Source organism: Psammomys obesus, unplaced genomic scaffold (assembly GCF_907164565.1).
Source record: "Psammomys obesus unplaced genomic scaffold, mPsaObe1.curated_primary_1811, whole genome shotgun sequence".
Taxonomy (NCBI): Eukaryota; Metazoa; Chordata; class Mammalia; order Rodentia; family Muridae; genus Psammomys; species Psammomys obesus.
Window position 1 is genome coordinate 1,267,776 of NW_026596088.1, and position 22,068 is coordinate 1,289,843.

General features: G+C 53.7%; 3 protein-coding genes across 8 annotated transcripts; 1 reads left to right on the forward strand and 2 right to left on the reverse strand.

Annotated features, from left to right (window-relative positions):
• Positions 1–169: 169 nt before the first annotated feature.
• Hirip3 (HIRA interacting protein 3) lies at positions 170–3,072 on the reverse strand. The gene is made up of 7 exons (XM_055627364.1): positions 2,587–3,072; positions 2,390–2,510; positions 2,178–2,289; positions 1,020–1,924; positions 779–947; positions 602–700; positions 170–530 (listed from the first exon to the last, which is right to left on the reverse strand). The coding sequence occupies exons 1-7, from the start codon at positions 2,649–2,651 to the stop codon at positions 367–369; spliced, it is 1,635 nt and encodes a 544-aa protein (XP_055483339.1). The 5' UTR covers positions 2,652–3,072; the 3' UTR covers positions 170–366.
• Ino80e (INO80 complex subunit E) lies at positions 3,053–12,901 on the forward strand. Of its 3 annotated transcripts, none has more exons than XM_055627372.1 (7): positions 3,053–3,388; positions 3,545–3,615; positions 3,803–3,855; positions 7,342–7,420; positions 7,503–7,614; positions 7,971–8,087; positions 12,339–12,901. In XM_055627372.1, the coding sequence occupies exons 1-7, from the start codon at positions 3,308–3,310 to the stop codon at positions 12,558–12,560; spliced, it is 735 nt and encodes a 244-aa protein (XP_055483347.1). In that variant the 5' UTR covers positions 3,053–3,307; the 3' UTR covers positions 12,561–12,901. The 3 variants fall into 3 exon arrangements, with proteins under 3 accessions (XP_055483347.1, XP_055483346.1, XP_055483344.1); XM_055627371.1 differs by lacking the exon at positions 12,339–12,901 and adding an exon at positions 11,749–12,324 and having other exon boundaries at positions 3,237–3,388; XM_055627369.1 differs by lacking the exon at positions 7,971–8,087 and having other exon boundaries at positions 3,237–3,388.
• A 389-nt stretch (positions 12,902–13,290) lies between these two features.
• Positions 13,291–17,843, reverse strand: Doc2a (double C2 domain alpha). Of its 4 annotated transcripts, none has more exons than XM_055627368.1 (11): positions 17,688–17,843; positions 16,620–16,971; positions 16,121–16,200; positions 15,879–15,953; positions 15,659–15,768; positions 14,269–14,395; positions 14,131–14,190; positions 13,884–14,047; positions 13,712–13,793; positions 13,524–13,620; positions 13,291–13,436 (listed from the first exon to the last, which is right to left on the reverse strand). In XM_055627368.1, exons 2-11 carry the CDS (start codon positions 16,891–16,893, stop codon positions 13,291–13,293), a joined length of 1,215 nt encoding a protein of 404 aa, XP_055483343.1. In that variant the 5' UTR covers positions 16,894–16,971; positions 17,688–17,843. The 4 variants fall into 4 exon arrangements, with proteins under 4 accessions (XP_055483343.1, XP_055483340.1, XP_055483341.1 ...); XM_055627365.1 differs by lacking the exon at positions 17,688–17,843 and adding an exon at positions 17,436–17,488; XM_055627366.1 differs by lacking the exon at positions 17,688–17,843 and adding an exon at positions 17,436–17,471 and having other exon boundaries at positions 16,620–16,998.
• Between the last annotated feature and the right edge of the window lie 4,225 nt (positions 17,844–22,068).

The following is a 22,068-nucleotide window of genomic DNA, read 5'->3' on the forward strand; positions in this document are numbered from 1 at the left end:
CATATTCTCTAATACAGCCTGGTGACAGTCTGGATGACACAGGTCAGAGGCTGGAACAACTGGGGAGTCTGTAAGAAAGAATGAGACTACTGCCTAGTAGCAAGTGCTACTTCCCAATTTCTTGGTCCCAAAGGACAGACAGGGAATGAGAGTTGGGGACAAGTTCAGATGAAGTAATTACAAACATTTCTTTATTGGGTGTTTAAGAACAAAACAAACAACAACCCCAAACCCCCAAAACACCTTAGAGAACATGAGTAGTGTGCCAGCAACTTAGATCCCTGTGCCTACAGTCTGTCTTTGAAAATGGCTTCAGTGGTACAGGCTCTTGTATAACAGGGTAAGATCCATCTTGGGGCATGGAGTTCAGCTACTCTCACCATCACTGCTGATAATGCCACGCATATGGGACCAGTCTGGAGGTGCTTGGCGTGGCCGCTCTTCTTCCGAATCCAGGGTTCGGCGATAAAGCTCTCCTGAGGGGATTCCTTCCCCCGAGGGGTTCCAGGCATTTCGTCTTCGTGGTCGGCCTGGGAGGCAGGGAGAGGAAATTAGTTATCTAACCCCAGCCTCGTCCTTTCCCGAAGAGGAAATTCCTTACCTGAACTGCTGATGATGTTGGCAACATCCAAGGAAGCCACTTCAGCTGCTTCTTCCCGCTGCTCCTTTAGGGCCCGACACTTCTCCAAGGAAGGATTGCCTGGAGTAGAAGCAGCCTTGAGCCTCTCCTCCCCGGTGCCCAGGCCCTCCTGCTGCTCTCAGGCACATCCTGTCTCACCCTTCATGCCCAGCGCTTCCAGCTCAGCCCTGAGGACATTTAGGCGCTCCTTATGGGAACGGCAGGAACCCAGCAGCTTCTTGTAGTTTCGATGGGCACCACAAGCTCGGATATAACGCTTCAGTCTCGCCACGGCTGGGTGGTCCTCTCCACGGCGATGAGAGCCAGCCTAGTAAGGAATTTACAGCTAAAGGCCAGCCTTCTCCCTAGTGGAGGCCACCCACTTGGTATGTCCTCTCACCTTCTGACCTGTGGGTTCTGGACTTGCATCGGATGAGGAAGAGGAGCTTCGTGCTTTGCCTTTGTTGGAGCTCTTGGAAGATCGGGGCTTCCTCTCTTTGGTGCCCTCTCCTGCCCGGGAGTCGCTCACTTCCCTCTCCTCATCACTGTCACTGCTCGTGCTACCTACTGTGCCTGTCTCTGTGGTGCCTTGGGCAGCCGCTTGCCCCTGCGTGCTGTTCTCAGTCTCCTCACTGCTTGTACTCTGCCTTCTCCCACTCTCAGTCTGGGTCCTGTCCTCGCTCTTTCTCTCTGTCGAGTTCTCTTCCTCCCCACTGCTGTCCCCACTTGTTACTGCCTCCCTTTCCCTCTCTTCCTCACTGTCTCCCAAGCCTCCAGTTAGCCTCACAGTCTTGCTTTTCTGCTTATTAGAGCTCATTCTCTCCTGGGCTGTTCTCTCTCCTTTGTTGCTACTTCTGGGCTCCCTGCGTTCTTTCTTCTTGGCTAGGATCTCCTCTTCACTGTCTTCACTTTCCATGTAGGGTTTGGCACCTGTGTTTCCCTCCACCTTTGCTCTACGCAGGTCAACTTCCTCACTGCTTCCACTCTCTTCCCTAGCCTGCTTCTTATTTGCTGAGGACGCTTGCTTGTTTTTGGCTTTCTTTTTAGCCCTGCTCTTTTGTTCTTTTTTTACACCGCCTTCCTTAGTGTTCTCTTCCTTCCAGACCTCACCTGATCTGACAGAGTCCTCCCCTTCCTCTTCACTGCTCTTTTCTGATCCCATCTTTGCAGCCAGGTCTGTTTGCTGTTCTTCATCTGTACTTTCAACTGCTTTCTTTAAGGCTCTCCTTGGACATGCCTTCTTAGTTTTGCTGCTCTTTGTCGGGGGTCCTGAGCAGTCTGGACTGGATGGTGGAGAGCTGGATTCTGGAACACGAGGACGGGACTGGGATGGGTTCCTCCTGTCCCTTCCATTTAGTAAAGGATGCTTCTAGGTCTACTCTAATTAAAGTGTGACAGACAGCAGGAAGCACCACAGCTATAGGTCCACCTGGGTCCTGACTCACTACCTCCCCACCCCACCCATTTACTGCCTTACAATTAACCATGCACATTGCCTTTTTTAATAAACCAATGATGCTGGAGTCACACACAGATAAGCAAGGGAGACGGTACTAACCTGATTCTGAATTGAAGCGGAACCTTTTACTCTCTGGGTCACTGCTGGGAGCAGGAGACCTCTTCACTTTGATAAATTCTAGCTTTCCTTCCCTGGTACTACCAGCATCCGCCTGTGGGTGCAGCATGAGGGCAAACCGAACCAAGCTTGTGTCCTTCCCCAACCCCTCAGCAACAAACCCTGTCTCTCCTGGCCCAGGCTCACGCCCACACCTGCATCTTTAGCAGCTCCTCCTCCACCAGCCGCTTCAACGCTTGCTTCTCCTCAGGTTCAAGATGATGCCGACCCACGTGAGTCAAAAATTTCTGTCGCACGATGGAATGCGTAACCGTGCTACAAAGACACGAGTCCAGATAAGAGTCCCAGTCCAACTCCTGCCCTTTCCCAACTAGACTAATACGCTATGCACCTGAGGTCAGGGGAACCTCGGAAGAAGCTGCGCGTGAATTCCCTCATCTCGTCTCTCAGCGCCATTTTTGCGTCACCGGGGATTGGTGGCTCCCGCCTTTTTCCTTCCGGGCCGCCTGGCGTGCGGTTGACAGTAGTTTGCGCACGCGCAGTGCGGCGGCTTCCTGAGGGGCGGAGCCGTTGGGCTCCGGACGTGGAGCATCGGGGCCGCAAGCTTTGCCAGCTCTTGCTTTCCCTGAGCAGTTGGGGAGTCTCGAGGTTTCTGCTCGTTGTTAAAAAATTACTTAGTAAAATTCTCTTTAGAAGCCGGTTTGGCGCCGGCACTCTCTTGAGTGTGAGACGTAATCAACTCTCCACGGTGCTCTGTAGTCAGGGTCACCAAGTTAGGTCTCTGTTGTTTCGAAAGGCAGAAGGGAAAGGATATCCTCGCCAACATACTTTCAAGTCTCTAATCAGTTTAGAATCCATCACTGCGCCCTCCAGGGTCCGGCTCCTCCGTGACCTCAGCGCACCGCGAAGCCGCTGGAAACTGCGTTTCCTGTCAAGTCTTCCCTAGGAGGACTGGGCGCCGTGATTACGCTCCCTGCGCGCGGAGCACGCTGGGAGTTGTAGTCCGCCTCGTACGGCGTTGCAAAGTCTCCGGAAGTGGAGGCGTGGGAGGCCGGGCCGACTTGGCTCCGGGTAGCGGGACTCCACTCTGGGGCGCTACTCCCAGGCGGGTCATGAACGGACCAGCGGACGGCGAAGTGGACTACAAAAAGAAATACAGGAATCTGAAGCGGAAGCTCAAATTTCTCATTTACGTGAGTGCTGGGATGAGGAGGTTGTGGAGTGTGAGGCCTAGCGCTGAGAGGACCTCAGTTTACCCATGTGGTAAAGGAGGGTAGGTAGGGAGAGATGTCTCTGGGTTCTGGCCCTTTACGGATGCCCTGGCTCAGCACCGGCCCTGTCCCATACAGGAACACGAGTGCTTCCAGGAGGAGCTCAGAAAAGCGCAAAGGAAATTGCTGAAGGTTTCCCGGGACAAGAGGTAAGGCTTGTTGTGGGCACAGGGGCGATGTTGCTCCGAGGGAATCCTCCTCGCTCCATTCCGGAATGGGACCCCAAATGCTTGCGCTCTTAGGAGGAGGCAGTAGGCCTTCTTAGGAGCAGCTAGATAGAGCCCAGGAACATCGCTAAAATGGGAATAATCATTCTCCTTTCCACTTCTTCTCCAGTTTCCTTCTAGATCGACTTCTGCAGTATGAAAACGTGGATGAAGAGTCTTCGGGTGAGCGAAGTCATGAACATTTGCAGGAAGACATGAGATACTGGCACTTTAAACACTTTAAACAAGTGTCCCTGCTTCCGTCCTCTTGGGGTGCGGGAGCTGATGCAGCTCCTCCAATAGTTCTTAAGCCTAGTTGTTTGCCTTCTGCCTTTTCTCCCCCTATCCCCGGCTGGCCTGGAACTCACTCTGTAGAACTCACTCTCAGAAGTCCACCTGCCTCCCCCTTCCAAGTGCTGGGGTTAAAGGCTCACACACCATGCCTGGCAATCCTTTTTTTATTTGTTTTGTTTTCCAGACAGGGTTTCCCTGTGTGGCCTTAGCTGTCCTGGATTCACTTTGTAGACAAGGTGATCTGCCTGCCTCTGCCTCCCTGAGTGCTGGGATTAAGGGCATGTGCCTCCATGCCTGGCTAAGCCTGGCAGTTCTTAGTAGTTACTTACCCACTGTGTTCCAGGCATTGTGCTTGGTACAGGCTGGCAAAATGAATGAAGCCTCTGACCTCTTGTCATGTATATCCCTGTTATGTGCAATACAGGAAAAAATGAACAGAAAGGTCTAGTACCCCATGCCTGTAATGCAGCCACTCAGGAGGCAGAGGCATGCAGACCCAGCCTATAAAACAAACAGAGGAGCCTGGTTCCTAGAGCCTACAAAGTAGAATAACAACTCCTGAAAGTCGTCATTTGCACAAACACACTAATAGTAATCATAATAAAATCACTTTACATTTTTTAAAGATCTGGGTGGTAGTGGTACACACCTTTAATTCCAGTACTTGAGAGGCAGAGACAGGTGGATCTCTATGAGTTCAAGGCCAGCCTGGTCTACAGAGTAAGTTCCAGGACAGCCTTGTCTTCAGAGTAAGTTTCAGAGCTACACAGAGACACCCTATCTCAGGGGGGAAAAAAAAAACAAACAAAAGAAACAAACTAGAATTTTAAGTGATGGTAAGAGCTTGATGAAAATTAAAATCAGCTTAAATGGTAGTAATTATAGTATATCAGGAGTTGATAAGTTTCCTTTGCAGAGAGTCAAAAAATGTGTTTGGTTTATAAATACTGTCTTTGAAGTAAACTGCATAGCTCATGTGAAAGCAGCCATAGCCAGCATATGAATAAGCAAAATGGCTGTGTTTTATTAGAACTTTATTTGTGAACATTAAATTTTGAATTTTATATAGTTTCATAATCTTTACAGTTGTTTATGTTTTGTTGTTGTTTGAGGTGTTGAGGTTTGTTCTTCGTTTGAAACCCTGGTTTCTAGTCTAGGTTGGTCCTAGACTAATAATCCTCTAGCCTCAGCCTCCCCAGTGCTGAGATTTCATGCTTGTGCCACCACACCCACCCACCTGCCTATTTAGCTTTTTTTTTTTTTTTTAAGATATTTATTTTTATGTGTGGATGTTTTGCCTACATGTATGTCTGTGTGCCGTGTACACGCAGTTTCTGTGGAGGCCAGAAGAGAGCATCGGATCTCCCCTAGAATGAATTATACATGATTGTGAGCAGTGAGGTGAATAGTAGGAATTGAACCTAGGTCCTCTGGAAGAGCAGCCAGTGCTCTTAAGTAGCTGGCCATCTCTCCAGCCCCTTGCCCAGTTCCTTTTGAGAGGAACAGAGACACTTGCTGCTGAACCTGACTGCCTGAGTTCAGTCCCCAGGACACACAGTGTAGGAGAGAATGGCTCCCTTTAGCTGTAGTCTGACCTTCACGTGCCTGCGCCCATATGCGCATAAATAAGTAAATGTAATTTTTTTAAATAAATGAGTTCCAACCTAGCTAAACGAGACTGTTTCAAAGACAAGGGGTAAGGGGGTGTAAAGCAAGACATGGTAGCACAGGCCTTTAATCCCAGCCCTCCTGAAAGACAGAGGCAGCAGGACCAGAAATTCAAGGCTGACTTCAGCTACATAATATCTCAAATAAATAAAAATGAGAAGCTACAAATGCAGAAGCCACCAGGGGCATGATGCCTTATACCTGTAATCCCAGCACCATGAAGCTGAGGCAGGAGAATAGCTCTTAAGTTCCAAGTTAGCTTTAGCTACCAAGTAAGACCCTTTCTCAAAAAATGAATGAATGAAAAGCAGTTAGGCATGGTGGAACGTGCCTGTACTTTTAACAGTTAGGAAGCTGAGGCGGGAGAATCAGCCCTTTGGAAGCCAGCGTAGTCTACACATTGAATTCCACGCCAGCCAGGATTACAGAGATGTGTTTAAGGAAAAAACCCAACAGAATGGTAAAGTTATCCAGGCTTGTAGATCACACAAAAGCATCTAGTATCGGGATTGTGTTTGAAGGAGAAAAAACCATTTTAAGAAGTGTAGGAATTGAAGCAGCAGTTCACCTGTGAAGACAGGCTAGAGCTCGCTAGAGTATGCCAAGCTGGCGTGTCCAACAGGAGCAGAAACATGGATTGCTCTTTTTTCAACCTAAGTTTTGTTGTTTGGTTGGGTTTGTTTTTTTACAATTAACTTTAAATTGCAACCAAAGCACTAAAGAGATGGCTCTGCACTAAGAGCACCTACTGCTCTTGGAAAGGACCTGGGTTCAGTTCCCAGCACCTCCATGGCAGCTCACAACCATCTCACTTTATTTCAGGGGCTGAACACCTCCCCCTCACTCCCTCAGGCTTGCACATGAACATGGCACACATAAATGTAAAAAATACTGTAGGGAGGCAATAGCAGGCAGATCCCTCCGAGTTCAAAGCCTGCCAGCGATTATAAAGAAGGGATCTGAGGAGAAGGTAACATTCATCATGAGCAGTAATTGCCACGTGAATGACGAGCCCCCTAAGAACAGTGAGCTAGGAAATCGGTGTCACTGTGGAAGAAAGGAAGCTAATGTGAAGAATGCTCTTGGAGGCCCGGCTTGGAGTTCTGAAGCAGTGAACCAGAGTGCAGGAGGCTTTGGGTCAAGTTCTTGGAACTCTGCTAAGGCAGACTGGAAAGCACTGCTAAAGCAAGTGGACACTGTCACTACACTGAGTTGGACAGGAAGTGGCAGAGTGCTGAGGTGGTAGGTGATTTAACATGTTGGTGGCGGAGCTGATAGCAGCTGGAGTGTGGAGCAGAGGAAGTTTTAATGGTTTTGAGGAGTGTTTTAATGGATCCCCGGATAAGAAAAATAGAGCAGAAGCCGAAGGTCACTTAGAGGCACATGAAAGAGTGGCCCAGGATGGTCAGAGAACCACAGGCCTTAGTTCGGGCTCCATACATACCTTCTCAGCTCAGTGAACTCATCTGGAAAGAGAGGTGATAGGCTCCCCTTCCTGCTTCTGTGCTTAAGAAGACAAGAGAGTGGAAAGGAGCCTTGCACACTGTGTGTGTTGGCAAGTGGGCCATAGAGGTGCCTAAGTAGGAAATAGGGCTGAGAGCTAAGGGACTCCCCACAATCGCATGCTTTCTGTAGTTTTGAGGATACGGTCCTCTGAGGTAGATTGGGAAACCCTCTAGAACCCCACTGACCAGCCCTCCTCCACAGATTCAGATGCCACTGCATCTTCAGATAACAGTGAGACAGAGGGGACGCCCAAGTTGTCTGACACACCAGCCCCTAAGAGGTAAGCAGGACCCAGAATTTTCCAGGGCAGGGTTGGGAACCTGGGCCATCCAGCTGCCTCTGATCCTTTTCCCTCTTTCCAGGAAGAGAAGCCCTCCGATGGGGGGTGCCCCATCTCCTTCCAGCCTCTCCTTGCCTCCTTCAACAGGATTTCCCCTGCAGACCTCCGGGGCCCCCTCCCCATACCTGAGCTCGGTGAGTTGGGATCGAGGCTAGGAAGTAGTGTGTTACTATGCCTGGGAATACAGTGGGCATCAGTTGGGCAAAGGGGCTAGGTCCTTCCAGCTGGAGGCTTACCAACTCAGAATGTGTCCACATGTGGCCAGCAGGTAACCTCTGGAGGGTGTGATTCAGGGCTGCCTACTTCTCTCTTGTGTAGGACTAGGGGGCAGACCCAGGACATAGTCCTGCCACTATCCCTTCCCCTTCTGTTCTCAGGAGCCCTGGGAGCCACACTCATCAGCATCTCTTTTGTTTTCCATTCTCCTGTGTACATTTCTTCCCTTCACCTGCTCCATTTCCCATCTCCATCTTCCTACTCCCACCTGCAGCTGGCTTCCCCCCCTTACCCCCCATTCCCTTCTGACTACCTGGCCCTGCAGCTGCCTGAGCCCAGCCCCCTGAGGCCCAAGCTGGAGAAACGGCCCCGCCTACCCCGGAAACTCAAGGTACCCTGATGTGGGGACTATAGGGAGGGGCCACAAAGGCAGGACATCCATCTAAAGGAGACTTAAGCCTGGGGGGCATGTACAGAAACTTCGGGTGTTTTGTTTTTGTTTGAGAGAGGGTCTCTTGTAGCATTAGCTAGTAGGATGACCTTGAACTCCTGGTTCTCCTGCCTCTGCTTTCCAAGTGCTAGGATTATAGGCATATGCCACCACACCTGGTTGTGTAGTGCTGAGGATTGAGCCCAGGGCTTCACCAATTCTAGGCAAGCACCCTGCTGACTGGGCTATACTCCAGCCCAATGTCCAGGAATTTTGAAAGGTTATTTTGAGATGTTTAGTCTTAGCTCAAGGCTCAACACTGAAGAGCAGAGCAGAGATGTCCTGGATTGCTGGCAGTGTCACAGTCAGTCTTGGAAGACTCCCAAGTTAGGGTGCTTGAGGTCTGGCTGTATGACCGGGACCTGCAGCATGGCCAGAGGAAAGCATAGTTACGCAGGTCATGAATACAGTGTGCCACGGTGGAGCAGGATTGTGGTGTGAAGAGTGGTCAGGGCTCCCACAGTTCAGAACAGGGGAGTGTGACTCAGAGTGAACAATCCAGGCAAAATTAACAAATGTTCATAGAGTACCTCCTATGTTGAAGACCCTATCTGGAGTACTGCAGCTGTAAGAACAAACAGGGAGCTGAACCCTTGTCCAGAGCTCCTGTTCTGGCAAAATTGGCAAAAGATAAATAAGATAGATTGGCCCAAGTGGAGGTAATGAACAGAATGGATGGGACTTTTAAGGTGGAGAATCTAGAGTGCTATTGACTGGATACAAGAAGCAAGCCATGAGGTGTCTGGAAAAGGGTTTCAGTCTGTTGAACATGCTTGTTGAAAGACAAGGAGGCCGCCAGGCATGGTGGCTCACACCCTTAATCCCAGCTCTAGGAAGGCAGAGGTAGGTGAATTTCTCTGAGCTCAAGGCCAGTCTGGTCTAGTGAGTTCCAGGCCAACCCAGACTGCACAGTGAGGATGTGTCTCAAAACAAACAAGGGGGCAGGCAGGGGTGGGGAAGAAGCTGGGCAGGGGATCAGAGACAATAAGTGCCGAGGGACTGAAAAGCTCACAGGGTCTTAAGGTGCTAGAGACTAGGGCTTATATGGGAATGGAGTGAGAGTCAGTTGGGCAATGTGAGCAGGGCAGGGTCTAGTTCACCTTGCATTTTAGATACATGGGCAACATGGCTACATGGAGACAGGCCTGGGAACAGTCAGAACGGTGGAAAGGAAATGACTGCAAGACACCTAGCAGAGTGCACCATGGATCCATGTCAGAGAAGGGCTGTAGCGTTTCCTAACAGACTCAGTTTGACTGTGAGCAGGAGAGGAATCCCAGAAGGATTTCAGTGCTCTTACCTAAGCAGTGAAGAAGTAGAGTGGCAGTTTTTCTGAGGTGAGGATTATGAGAGAAGCTGATTCTAGAAGAGAGATGAAAATTGGCCTTGGACCTGTTGAGAGGGCATCTGGAAATACTAACTAGACAGTGGCCTGTGTGAGCTGGGCTTTATAGGGCTATGTGGATGGAGAAGGAAGAAGCAGAGTTGAGTAGGGAGCAGCTAACCACCTCGCTGATCTGACAACAGCAGAATCAGGGTTACGTTTCTAGTGGCTAAGATTGTGAATTCCGTGTGGGGTAGTGGTACACACCTTTAATCCCAACACTTGGAAGGCAGCGGCAGGTGACGCTCTATGAGTCTGTGGCTATCCAGGCCTCAGGACTGTATCTCTGAGTCAGGGAAAAGGGATAGGGAGAGAGAGAGATAGAAAAAAAAGAAAAGAAAGAATGAATGAATTCTTGGGATTAGAAAAAGAACTGAGTGGTTAAGATCGCTTGCTGCTCTTCCAAGGGACCCAAGTTCGAAAGCTCATATAAAGCAGCCCACAACTGCCCGTACCTCCAGCTCCAATGGATTCTTGGGACTAGGCATGTGACTCAGTAGTAGTTCTTGCCTGGCAGTTTCAAGGCCTTGAAGTTGATCCCTGGCACTGGGGGAACAGTTGGGACAATAATATTGGCCTTTCCTGAAAGATTTCACTTCTAGCATTCAGGACAGGTGGGAGAAAACAAGGCACAGCACCCTAGGGCAGATGAGAGGTTTGACATGTTTAGATGTGGTGACTGTGTTGGCAGGGAAAGGCTAGAGTCAGCTGCTTTTGGGTCAGGGCATGGGGAGGATCAGGGAAGGGCTAATGTTGGAGCACAGGGTCAGTAAGATCAAGGATGGTTCTAGTGGAGGGAGTGGGAAGGGAAAGAGGACTGCTGGGAGGTAAGCTGCAGCATGACTGAAGGGGACAGAGGAAGGCCTAGACTTAGAGATCAGAAGACACCCGCCACTAAAAGGCTGCAGTCCTAGAAGTTTCTAGGTGGGAGACACAGGACATTGCAAATGTAAGCAGAGAGAGATGCAAAATTCTGGAGCTTTAGCCTTAGCTGCGTTTGAATCCTAGCTCTTTCACATACTCACCTTGTAACCTTGGACATGTCACTGAACTCTATTTGAGTCATGGAGGGCATGAGAAGCTAAAGGATGGAAACTTAGCCTAGCCAGTGCCTGGGGCCTACCAGCCTTATAGAGCCACACTGGCTGCTCTTGGTCATGTTGAGGAAGTCCTGGTTAGGAGAGGTCCCTGGGAGCAGGGGGATGATGCAGAGTGAAGCTGTCCTCTGCAGTCACGTGTGTGCTTCTGCCTCTCTGTGCATTTGGGAGTTGTCTTGGTTACTTTTCTATTCCTATGACACCATGACCAAGGCACCTGTAGTGTTTGTTTGGGGCTTACGGTTTCAGAGGACTAGAATCTGCGATTCCCCCCTCTGTGGAGGGCAGAGGGGAGAGAGGGAGAGCATCTGAGCTAGCTGAGAAGAGTGAGGGCTTTCAAAGAGTCAAAGCTCACCGCCAGTGACACACCTCCTCCAACAAGGCCAACTTCTTATTTCTACAGTTTCACCAGCTGGGGACCAAATATTCAAATATAAGAGCCTATGGGGGGGGGGGGGCAGGCCATTCTCATTCAGACCCCTCAGGGTCCTGGTTCTTTCCAGAGCTGGCCCTCCTGTCTGCCATCCATGTCTCCTGAGGTCTTGCCTACACTAGCACCCTCACATCACCCCACAAGCAGAGGTAAGGGTGGGGCTCCTTGACAAGCAGAGCAGGCCACAGGGCCACAGCCAGGAGGCTCTGGTGGAAACCACACACGTGTGTTGCTTGCTACCCCAGCCCATGGGCACCTTGGGTGCTGTGCAGTGAGCACTAGCATCCTGTTCCTTTAACATCCATCCTTGCACCTCAGTTCCTTCCTCTTCCAGGACCACCTTCCTCTTCCAGGATGGTCCTGTAAAGTAGAAAGTATTGCTAGAAGTCACCCGAGCCATAGTTGGTGTTCAGTTTGTGCCCACGGCACATGACCTGTCACAAACACCCAGAGAGCTTTCTTGAGGGAGGATGTGTGAGGACTTGGCAGGGTGGGGCAAGCAGAGTCCTCTCAAACTCAGAGGACAAAGCTTGACTTTGCCAAATGGAGCAGGGCCAGCCTGTTAGGCACACTTCACTGCCCATCCTGAGGGCAACCAAGGCCAAGGCCCTCAGGCAGAGGAGTGACATGCTCAGGTTTGTGTTCTAGAGTGATCACTCTGGCTGCAGTGTGGAGGAGGAGCTGGATCTGGGAGAGTCTGAAGGCAGGGAATCCAGTTAGGAGGCTGGTACCTAGACCAGGTGAGCTGAGAGGAGGGCCTGGCCCAGGCTGGTGGCTGCTGGGGTCCCAAGGAGGGGCTCATCCCCAATGTCACAGAAGCTGGGGAACAAAGCTGCTGCTTAGGCTTCTGGCTCAGGTGGCCTGTGATGCCTGCCATGAAACAGCAGATCTCACAGGAGGAGGAGGGAGAGCTGAGCAGTGGTGGCAGGTGGCACCCAAGGTACCCAGAGGCAGGAGGAAGGCACTCTGAGCTAGTCCTGAATCTGGCTGTAACCGCTGGCACAGAGCAACCAGGTGCCTTGCTAGAGAGGGAAGAGCCCGGCTTCTCTGTCAGACTCCCCTCACCCCATCCCCATCATGCTTCCATCACTGCCCCTCACCCCAGGCACTTCATGGCTTGAGACTGAGGGGCTGCGGTGGGGTCGCTCCCCCACACCTTGAGCTTTCGGTGGGCACTGTGCAGCTTCCTAGTCCAGTGCATCTGACGAGCCCTCCTTGTGTTTCTCCCCCTGCTGCAGATGGCGGTCGGACCCCCTGACTGCCCTGTGGGCGGGCCGCTGGCTTTCCCTGCCAGGGGTTCTGGGGCCAGTGTTGGGGCAGCCCTGACCCCCCTGCCTCCTCCCAAGATGCCCCCACACACGATCCTGAGCACCGTCCCTCAGCAGATGTTCAGCGATGCAGGCAGCGGGGATGACGCCCTGGACGGAGATGACGACCTGGTAATCGACATCCCAGAGTAGCCGCCCAGCGCTACCTGCCAGCCCCACACAGTCCTCCCGTGCCAGCCAGCACACTCCAGCCCACTTCCTCAAGAGATGTTTATTGATGCTCAGTTGCCATGCTTCGGCCACTGACACAATCAGAAAAGGCGTAAACATGCACAAATGTCCCCGAGGGAGGTGGCAGGGGGCCTGCCCTCACATCCCAGCGGCATCCAGGGGACATTATTTAAATGAGTGGCCAAGAGGCTCTGCCACATCTTTGGGAGGCAAAGACCGTGGGGCGGCCACCCCTTTAGAAGAGCAGCTGAGCAGGGCTGGGACTTCTGAGTGAAGGCTCTGTAATAAAGGGTTGGCTCTTTCTTGTCCTTTCCTCTTTTGGAAATGTCCTCCTCTTATCTCCCCTAATCCGACCTCCTCCCTGTGGGGCAGGGGGCCAGGCAGCCTGGAGAGGAGCAGCAGGGTGTGTGTGGTTGGGGCACTGGCAGGAGACTCCCACGTAGCCCTGTGCATGGGGTGGTTGCATATTTGCAGGTAACAGCAAGTCAGGCAGGAGAAAGTTTGCATATGTGGACATAGCTCTCCACAGTCCCTCACAAGAAGACAGACCCACGATCACAGAGACTCACAAAAATAAGACAGGTAGTGTGGGGCAGGAGCATCCCACCCCATGTAAACGTGCAACACACTCGTGCGAAGGTTGGGTACTGGACCCGGCCCAGAGGGCCTGTGCTGGGCAACTGCTGTCTGCTCAGGCCAAAGGGAAAGCCCCGGCTGCTGGAGGCAGCTCGCTGGTCAAGGTGTGCCAGCGCTCCAGGGCTGTGTCCGGCTGGTGTAGGCAGTCACTCCAGTGTTTCTGCGCCTCTCCCCGGGCCCCTGGCCCCAGAGACACACCACCTGAAGAACAGCCAAGGCAGGCGGACCCAGTCAGTGCCCATCCTCCTGCCCCACTTACCTGGGCACCTGGTGGGCACCTCTGCTCACCTATGAAGTCATTGGATTTGCCAATGTCGTAGTCCCAGACTGTGACTTCCAGGGTCTTGGTGGCCAGAGTGGAGAGTTCCATCTCATAGAAGAACTCCTGAGGACAAGGCAGGCTGTGCTTTCTGGAAAGCCTTCCGGGCACATCACTGTCCCCAGCCCATCTTTATTCTGCTCCCTGCCATCTTTACCTCATTAAATTCTGGGTTTAGCGTCTTCTTCTTTACACACGTTTTATGCTTGGATTTCTTGTCCGCATCTGGTCTCAAGTACCTAGGGGATGAAGGGGAACTGAGAAGTTAGTTAGGGACAGGCGAAGTCCCAGAGCAGTTAGGCTGGGGTCAGGCTTGGGCAAGGGCTCACGTCTTCACATAAGGGTCGGAGTAGCCATTAACATCCATGGCAGCCAGGTGAGCACAGCGAACAATGCCCACCAGCAGCCCACGCCGCTGAGAGCTGTAGCTGAGGCTCAGCAGGATGCGCCCACGCTCTTCCAGCAGCCCAGGTCCCTGCTCTGCCTGCTCTAGCTGCCGGAGAAGGAGGCATGGGTCAGGGGTCAGTCTTCGGCCTCCCCACACCTCCCACCCAAGGTTCTCAGAATGTGCCTCACCTCCTTCAGGTAACAGGAAATGCCCCTCAGCGCCGCAGACATTGAAGAGGGCGAAGGAAGCTGAAGGGGCAAAGAAAAGATTATGGCAAGCTGACCTTTCCAGATCCCCTCCCCCATACCTGCTAGTCCTGCACGGACCGGGACCTGGCGCTCGAGGCAGATGTTAAAATGCTTCTTCTGTGAAGGCTTGAGTCTCCGGAGAGGCACTCGGATCTCCCCAATAAACTCATTGTGGCTCAGCTTGTCCTCGTCACAGACAGAGATCCTGCCAGGGAACTACATGGTCAGGGCCCCTGGGTATTTGAGCCCCGCTCCGGAAGGAGAAAGGTCCTCAGACCAGTCCTAGCTCTTCCCTAAGTTCACCACCTCATCTGTAAAATGGGTGGGAGATTGAGAAGGGCCATTGGGATCTGCCCTGGCCTCTGCCCAGGGCTAGCCTGTATCCACCAGGATTTACCTCGCTGCACAGGAAGCCCTCACAGGTTCTGAAACTGCTCCATTCCACACCTGGGGACAAGTGCCAGCTGACCCCCACAGGTGGCCACAGACACAGTGGGAGTAACCGGCCAAGGACTCCTGATTGACTTGGGTGCCCTGCTCTTTCCTGCTTGAGCAGGGAGGCAGCCCGGGCCAGATGCAGCAGTACAGGGCGGAAAGGTGAGTGTTTATGGTGAAGGTGTGTTGGAATCCCAGCCCTGCTTACTGCCTGCTTGACCTTGAGCAAGTCACCCAAGACCCCCTAAGCTGTTATGGGGGTTAAAGGAAAAAGAAAAATTTCCTCCCTAGTAACTGGGTATGGAGACACACTGTGATCCTAGCACTTGGAAGGCTGAGGCAGAAGGACCTGAATTCAAGGTTAGCCTGGGCAGACCTGATCACCTGTGACCTTGAAGCTTCATCATCTACCATGAAGCCAATTTCGCTGCTTCAGCCTTTGTCTCTCCCACCCCTGACACTAAGGTCAGCTTTCTGTAGCATAGCCCTGATGAACTCTCCTCTTCCGTGATTAAGAAACGATGTGGCTCCTCATTGCCCAAGAGTGAAGGAAGAGAAGAGGTCTCTTCTGACTGGACTCAGCTGCTGCATTTCCCTTCGGGGCTACTTGTCACACTGGGGGTGACAGCAAGTTCTCTAACAGGAAGACTTTCCTCTTCAGATTATAGGTGGGTATAGAACAGAGCAGGGAGCCTGAGGTGTGTGGTCTGACCGAAGCCAAGGGCTCTGGGAAGGGGACTTGGAGAGCAGAGAAACCTTTCAGAAGAGGCAGGTTTGGGGCTGAGTCTCAGATGAAAGGCCAGGGTTGCCAGAGGAAGCCAAGAACGTATGGCACAACTGAAGGCCTTCAGATGATGCCAAGCCTCCTCGTCCTCTGCTGGAAAACCAGTAGGAACATTTGAACCTGCTGCTGAGGAGCCACTGATTATCCTGTCAGCAAGACAGGGTCTTAAGCGGGACAGAGGAGACGGGCCAACCGAAGGTTACCATGACAGCCATCCCAGAGGTGCTGGGCTGGAGGAAAAGCCCTCACCTGAGCACCTTGTGGGTGATGTCGTCATCCGTGATTCCGCTGTACGTCAGCTCCTCGTTCCACACAGGGTTCAGTGTGTTCCTCTGAGTCTTAGTTTTTAGCTTATTGGCCTGGGGCACGGGGACAAAGGGTTCTGATGCATAGACCCTGGGGCCCCAGAGGCTTAAGGTGGGGGCGCGGAGGGACCCATGAGCCAAGCCAATCCTGGAAGGAGACATACCTTGCAGGCTCCTGGCAGGAGGTGCAGCTTTACGTAGGGGTCAGCTAGGCCATTGAAGTCCATGGGCTTGAGGCCCTGGAGGACAGGGCACAAAGGGCACTTGAGACTCCCAAGCCCCTCTCCCTCCTCCTGCAAGACTAGATCCCCAGTGAACGGTGCCAGAGACGCAGGGGGAGCAAGGGTCTGCTCTGGTTGGGGGAGATTGGAGCGGGGCGGGTGGCCTGGGAAGGAAGGATGCGCACCTTGGCCCTGAGGATTCGACAGTGCAGCATGCAGGCGGCCTGGTCGTAGAGAAGGTCAAATTCCAGCGTGCCCAGGGCGGCTGCCGAAAAGGGGAGAGAAGAGGGAGAAGGCAGCGTGAGCCTTCGGTCTGAGTCAAGCGTGTGAGACCTAGTGGCTAAATGTATGCGCCCACATCTCTGCTGGCCTGCCAGCGTGTGTGTGTGTGTGTGTGTGTGTGTGTGTGTGTGTGTGTGTGTGTGTGTGTGTGTGTGTGTGTTGCAAGAGGCTGAACAACCAAGTGCCATGCCTGCGTCTAGGTCCCTGGCTCGGCCGCAACTGACTGTGTGGGTGGTGGAGTGTCTCAGCAGAAATATTGAATATTGAGCCTTGCTGAAGCTGTAATCTGCACCCAGACTGCAGCTGTGGCGGCGGGACTGCCCTCCCTCCTCCCCACCCTCGGCGCACGCACTCTCAGGGGGCCGCGCCCCTCCCACACGCTCGCCGAGCCCCCAGACTCACTGGTATCATCCGAGTCGTAGCTGTCTACCTCAGCTCCATCGTCGGGTGTGGTGGCCCCAAGGAGAGCCGCAGGGGGGGCCAGGGCCAGAGGGGCCAGATGAGCCGGGGCTTCCCCGCAGCCCCTGCCGCCGCCGCCGCCGCCCTCCGGTCCCGGCCCCCTGCGAGGGAAGTAGTCGGAGATCTGGCGGATGGGCCTGATGGGGCCGGGGCACACGTTGATGGCCATGTGCTCCTGGATGTTGATGGCCATGCGATCGCCCCTGCGGCCCCTCATGCAGCACCTCTGGCTGGGAGACCGGCGCAGCGCTGGAGAGGCTGGCTGGGGTCTGCAGGAGCCTCGCTGCCTCCCTTCCTGGGTGTCAGGGAGAGGATGATCTAGCTGGTGGGGCAAGCAGGAGGCCTGGCTTTCACAGGGGCTGGCTGCGCCGCCAGATCAGTCCTGGCAGACGGGTCGTGACTCCCCCTGAACCCTGCCCACTCCCTGCACCTTGTCCCTCCGTCACCTTTCCGGGGCTATCCCCTCATCCGGGGTTCCCCCTCCGTCCCCATCCCCTCAAATCCTCCAGGGACCCCACCGCTCCACTCCTCTGCTGCTCTGGGGCTCTGGCCATCTTCTGCACCAGGCGCGGGGCTGGCCAGGCTGTCACCCACCCCTCCAAGCGTCTCTTCACTCAGCCCAGGCTTCTGCCTGCCTGCCCGCCTCGTCCTCAGCCAGGGCCATCCGCTCTCCCAAGGCGGGGACCCCACCCCCGGCTCGGTTTTCTCCGCCTCTCACCCGCACCCGCCCCTGTCCCCTGCCCGGTCCAGCCCCCGCACCTGTCCCTGGGCCTCCAACAGGTGCCCGGCACGGGCGGCCGGCGGGCTGGGCGGCGGCGGTGGTGGCGACTGCGGCGCGGCGGGCGAGGACCGAGCGCGGCGGGAGCCGCTGCGGGCGGCCGGGAGGGGCGCGGGGCGCAGAGGGCCAAGCCCGGGCCCCGGAGCGCACGCAAGTGCACACTCGACACGTGTGCTCGCGCTCACGCCCGCCCGTGCGGCTGGGGGCCCCGGCTCACACGCGCGCACACTCACCCGAGAACTTGCCGTGCACCTCCGCGAGAGGCGCCCGGTGTTCCCCAGCTCCTCCCGGGAGACCCAGGCCCCCGCCCCGCCGCGCAGCCCTGGCACCTCCCGCCGCCCCGCCTCTTGCCATCGCTGGCTCCCCAGGGCTCCAGGGCCCGACCACCCCGGCCTGGTTGCCATAGCGACGCTGGTTCTCGCGCGCGCATACACCCCCATCCCAGAAAGCACCGGAGGGGGAAGGGAAAAGGGCAGCCGTCCTACCCCTCGGTGTGTCCGTGGGTGTGGCTTAGAGATCCGCAATGACCTAGGGACCTACCAGCTGCGCTGAACCTAATTCAGGACACTGGCTTTCCCCACCTCTCCTTCCTTCTTGTGACCCAACCCAGGCCCCTGCGTCTCTTTTCCAGACCCACACCTCCCGCAGCCCTCCAGATCTGTCCCTCAGGCGCAGAGGGAGGACCTCAGGGCTTGACTCTGCAGTCCCGGAGAGCCTTGCTCCACAGGGCCTCCCTCCTCAGGCCACCACTACCCTTCTGTCTTGTTTTTTAATACCTTAACGATTCTAGACGGCTTGGCCTTGAACTCCTGGACCTCCTGCCTCAGTGGGATTACGTGCCACCCACCGGGAGCTTCAACCCTAACCTTTGATCTTGTGTCCTAAATTTACCTCCTGGAAAGACCAAACCCTTAGAGAGAGGCCCTTCAAGCTGGGGACCCCCTGCCCAGGCAGGTAACACTTAGCCTTCATTTCAGAGCTCACCTTTCCACCTCCAGGCCTCGGGGCCTTTGCTCAGGTACAGGTCCCCTGCTCCGGAGAGCTGCCCTTTCCGGGTCATTCCATGTCACCCGTTCCTAGCACCCACCACAACCGCCCTCCTCTTATCCTTTAGCCGGAGGAACCGCCAGACTCGGCCCTGATGACAGCCTTGCCTGCCTGTTGACGTGAGTCTCCTATCAGCTGGCCCACAGAGAACGGGCTGGTTCATCTCTGAGTCCCCCGTGCCCCCTACTGACACTCCACAGAGAAATCCTGCTGCCCAACCACTGAGCACCTGTACACTTGAGGATGGTCAAGGGCTGGGGGCCCTGGTACCGTGTGTGCTTGGCGTGTACTGGGTTTGAGCTCCAGCACCAAGGAGAAAAGGCACCGCCGTAAATGTTAACGTGTAAATTTTACCTGATGGTGTTTTCAAACTTTCTTTAAAGTGAGAGTAAGGTGAACTCAGACTATGTACACAACACCCATCACCTACCGAGTGGACAAACCTAAAGTGTCAGTTAAACAAGTTAGTGACACTTCCGCAGCAGCCGGCCTGACACTGCATGGCGATACCGCACACACGTGCTCTTTGACCCTGACATTCCGGCTCTCTGACTTCATCCTACGGATATCCCAGGCAACAGGCTAAAGAATGGAAGTTCAAGATTCTTACCTACAGCTTTTCGTTTGGTTGGTTGGTTTGGGGTTTTTTTAATTAATTAGTCAACTTAAAGATTTATATATACAGTGTTCTGCCTGCGTAAATGCCTGAACTCCAGAAGAGGACACCAGAGTTTACCACCGTGTGGTTGCTGGGATTTGAACTCAGGACCTCTAGAAGGATGGTTACTGCTCTTAACTTCTGAGCCATCTCTCCAGCCCTGGTTTTGGTTTTTTTGAGACAGGGTTTCTCTGTGTAACCCTGACTGGCCTGGAACTCACTCTGTTCTGTAGACCAGGGTGGCCTTGAACTCAGACTCACCTGCCTATGCCTCCCTCCCGAGGGCTGAGATCAAAGGCGTGTGCCTCCATCATCTGACTACCTACAACTTCTAAAAAGGAAACAAATGAAATGTCCGTGCATAGGAGACTGGTTAAATCAGCTGTGACATAAGTTCCAATATCAAAATAGTATGCAGCCCTGAAAAAGGAGACATATATATGCAGAGGGGGGAGTTGTGTCTCACAGTCTCACTTGCACTTAAACCGATATGCAGAAAGCAGAGCAGCACGTGTGGAATGCTCCCGTTTAAGTGAGGGGAAGACCTATACACACGCTTATTTGTGCTTGTATTATTTCCAGAAGACTGCACAAGGAAATGGTAACTATGGTGACCACTAAAGAATGAGGTTTCCGTGGAGTGGGGAAGGCAAGCATAAGAAAGACTTAGCCACCAACACACAACTTTCTGGATGTTTTGTTTTTTGTTTTTGTTTTTGTTTTTTTTTTGTTTTTTTTTTTCTCTTAAAGACAACTGTGTAGCCCCGGCTGGTCTCAGAGATCTGCCTGCTTTTGCCTCCAGGCACTGGGATTAAAGGTGTGTGCCCTCTTAATGCTTCTAAACCTCGCCTTGCGCCTGTCGTCAAAGAACACATTGGAAACATGCACATTGGAGGGCGTGGGGGGACCCTGTGACTCAGAGGGTAATGGCACTTGCCACACGAGCCTGTGTTTGCTTCCAGGAGCCCACGTGATAGAAGGAAGGAAGGAGAGGATCCGACAAGTTGTCCTCTGGTGTGTTGGAGAGCAGATTCTACTGTTGACGAAGCATGTGTCCTTCATAGCTCTTCGGGGGAAGGAAGGAAGAAGCCAGGCCCGCTGGCACATGCCTGCGACCCCAGTACTTGAGGGAGGCGAGCAGAAAGTATGTCTGGGACTTCCAGGCTCTCTGTAGTGCCTTCCAGACCAGCCCGCACCACAGGGCAAGGGCGCTGTTGGCCTGGATCCAGGGGCTGGCATGAAAGGAACAGGGCGATCAGTGAGTCCTCCACTGCTATCTTCTCATAGTGGACAACTTAGACTCATCCCAACATGCTTTGCAAAACTTCCTCCAAAGGTGGGAGCCCAGGGCCATGGCAGACAGTGACAAGCCTTCCCGGTTCACAGTGGGAGAGGCTCTGCATCGGCCGTACCTACGCCCCATTACCCCATCATTTCTTAAATACCCTCTAGGCCTCCAGCCTCACAGCCTTCTGGGGAGATAGACAGACACACAGATGATGCCGGCAAGTGAGATGGGAGAAGGATGGCCCAGAGCCGGGGTACCTCGGGACTCCCTTCCTACAGGAGATGTGTCAGCCGGCATTTCCAAGATGAGGCCTTAACTGCCTCTAGAATGGAGCTTTAGTGGCTGAGGTACAGCCTGGGAGCTCCTGGGAAGCAATGGGGACCTTGGGTAAGCATGCCTGTGAGCCCAGCGCTTGGGAAGCGAAGGCAAGATCCCACAGCTGAAGACAGCCTGGACTACGCCACATAACCCTAGCTCAGAAAAGCAAATCTACCGCTTGATGAGCACCTAGACTATAGTGGTCTGAGGCCAGCATGGCTAAAAAGCTTGGAGGAAATGGGAGATGAGCCGGCGGTTGGGCTGGCCTGAAGCCCTTGTACAGGCTTTTACGTAAGGACACTGGGGGTCTGACTGGTTCTTGCTAATGGTTGAGGCTAGGATTTAGGAGGTGGGAAACGGTGCGGTTTAATCAGACCAGGCCTGTGGCTATCAAGAGATCAGTTGAAAGGCCTTGGCTTGAACACGAGGGAAGCCTGAGAGAGGGAGGGAGGAAATGAAAAGCTGAGAGTTCTGCCTTGGCTTGCTCTCCTCCTCTTTCCCCTCCTCTCCCTTTGTCTTTGCTCTGCTCTCTTCCCCCTCCTCTCTGAGACAGGCTCTCAGTGTCCCTCCCAGGCTGATCTGGATTCCTGACTCTCAGCCTCACCTGTGCCTGGATCTCGGCTTCGAGCCACCACCTAGACAGACTGGAGCTTGCTGTCGGAAAATGGCACCAGCAGCTGTTCACTCGGGGCTTGGCAGGTAAGCAGAATGGTCTGAGATGATCCTCGCCTTCCCAGTGGAACACCCAGAAAACTCGAGAAAGCGCCGGAAGGGAGAGAGGAGCAAACAGCCTGGGGGCAGGAGACCTGAGAGAGCTTCAGATGATTTTGGACGTGGAGGCATCAAGCAGGAAGTTGGGTATAGGAGTCTGGAGCTCGGGGGAGAGGTCTGGGCCAGAAATATACATTTGTGAGTCACCAGCATATAGATGGTATTTAAAGCCACCAGATGAGATCACCTAGGGAGAGAGAATATATATGAAAAGAGAAGGCCAAGGCCGAGCTGGTGAGAGGAGTCTTGGAAACTGGTGAGAGTGGGTCTGTGTTTATGTGAGGGATGGGGCGCCCTGCTGAGAGGCCAAAGGGAAAGGGAAGTAACCCTGTCCCCCCCCCCCGGCCGCCGGTGGACCTTGCCGGAGGGAGGGCAGCCCACAGAAGAGGCAGTGCAGGCAGCCAGCGCAGACACCGGACAGTCGAACAGTTGTCTCTTCTAAACCAATATTCATCTCAGGATTCCAGAAGGCAGAAATTTTCCTTCCTTCCTTCCTTCCTTCCTTCCTTCCTTCCTTCCTTCCTTCCTTCCT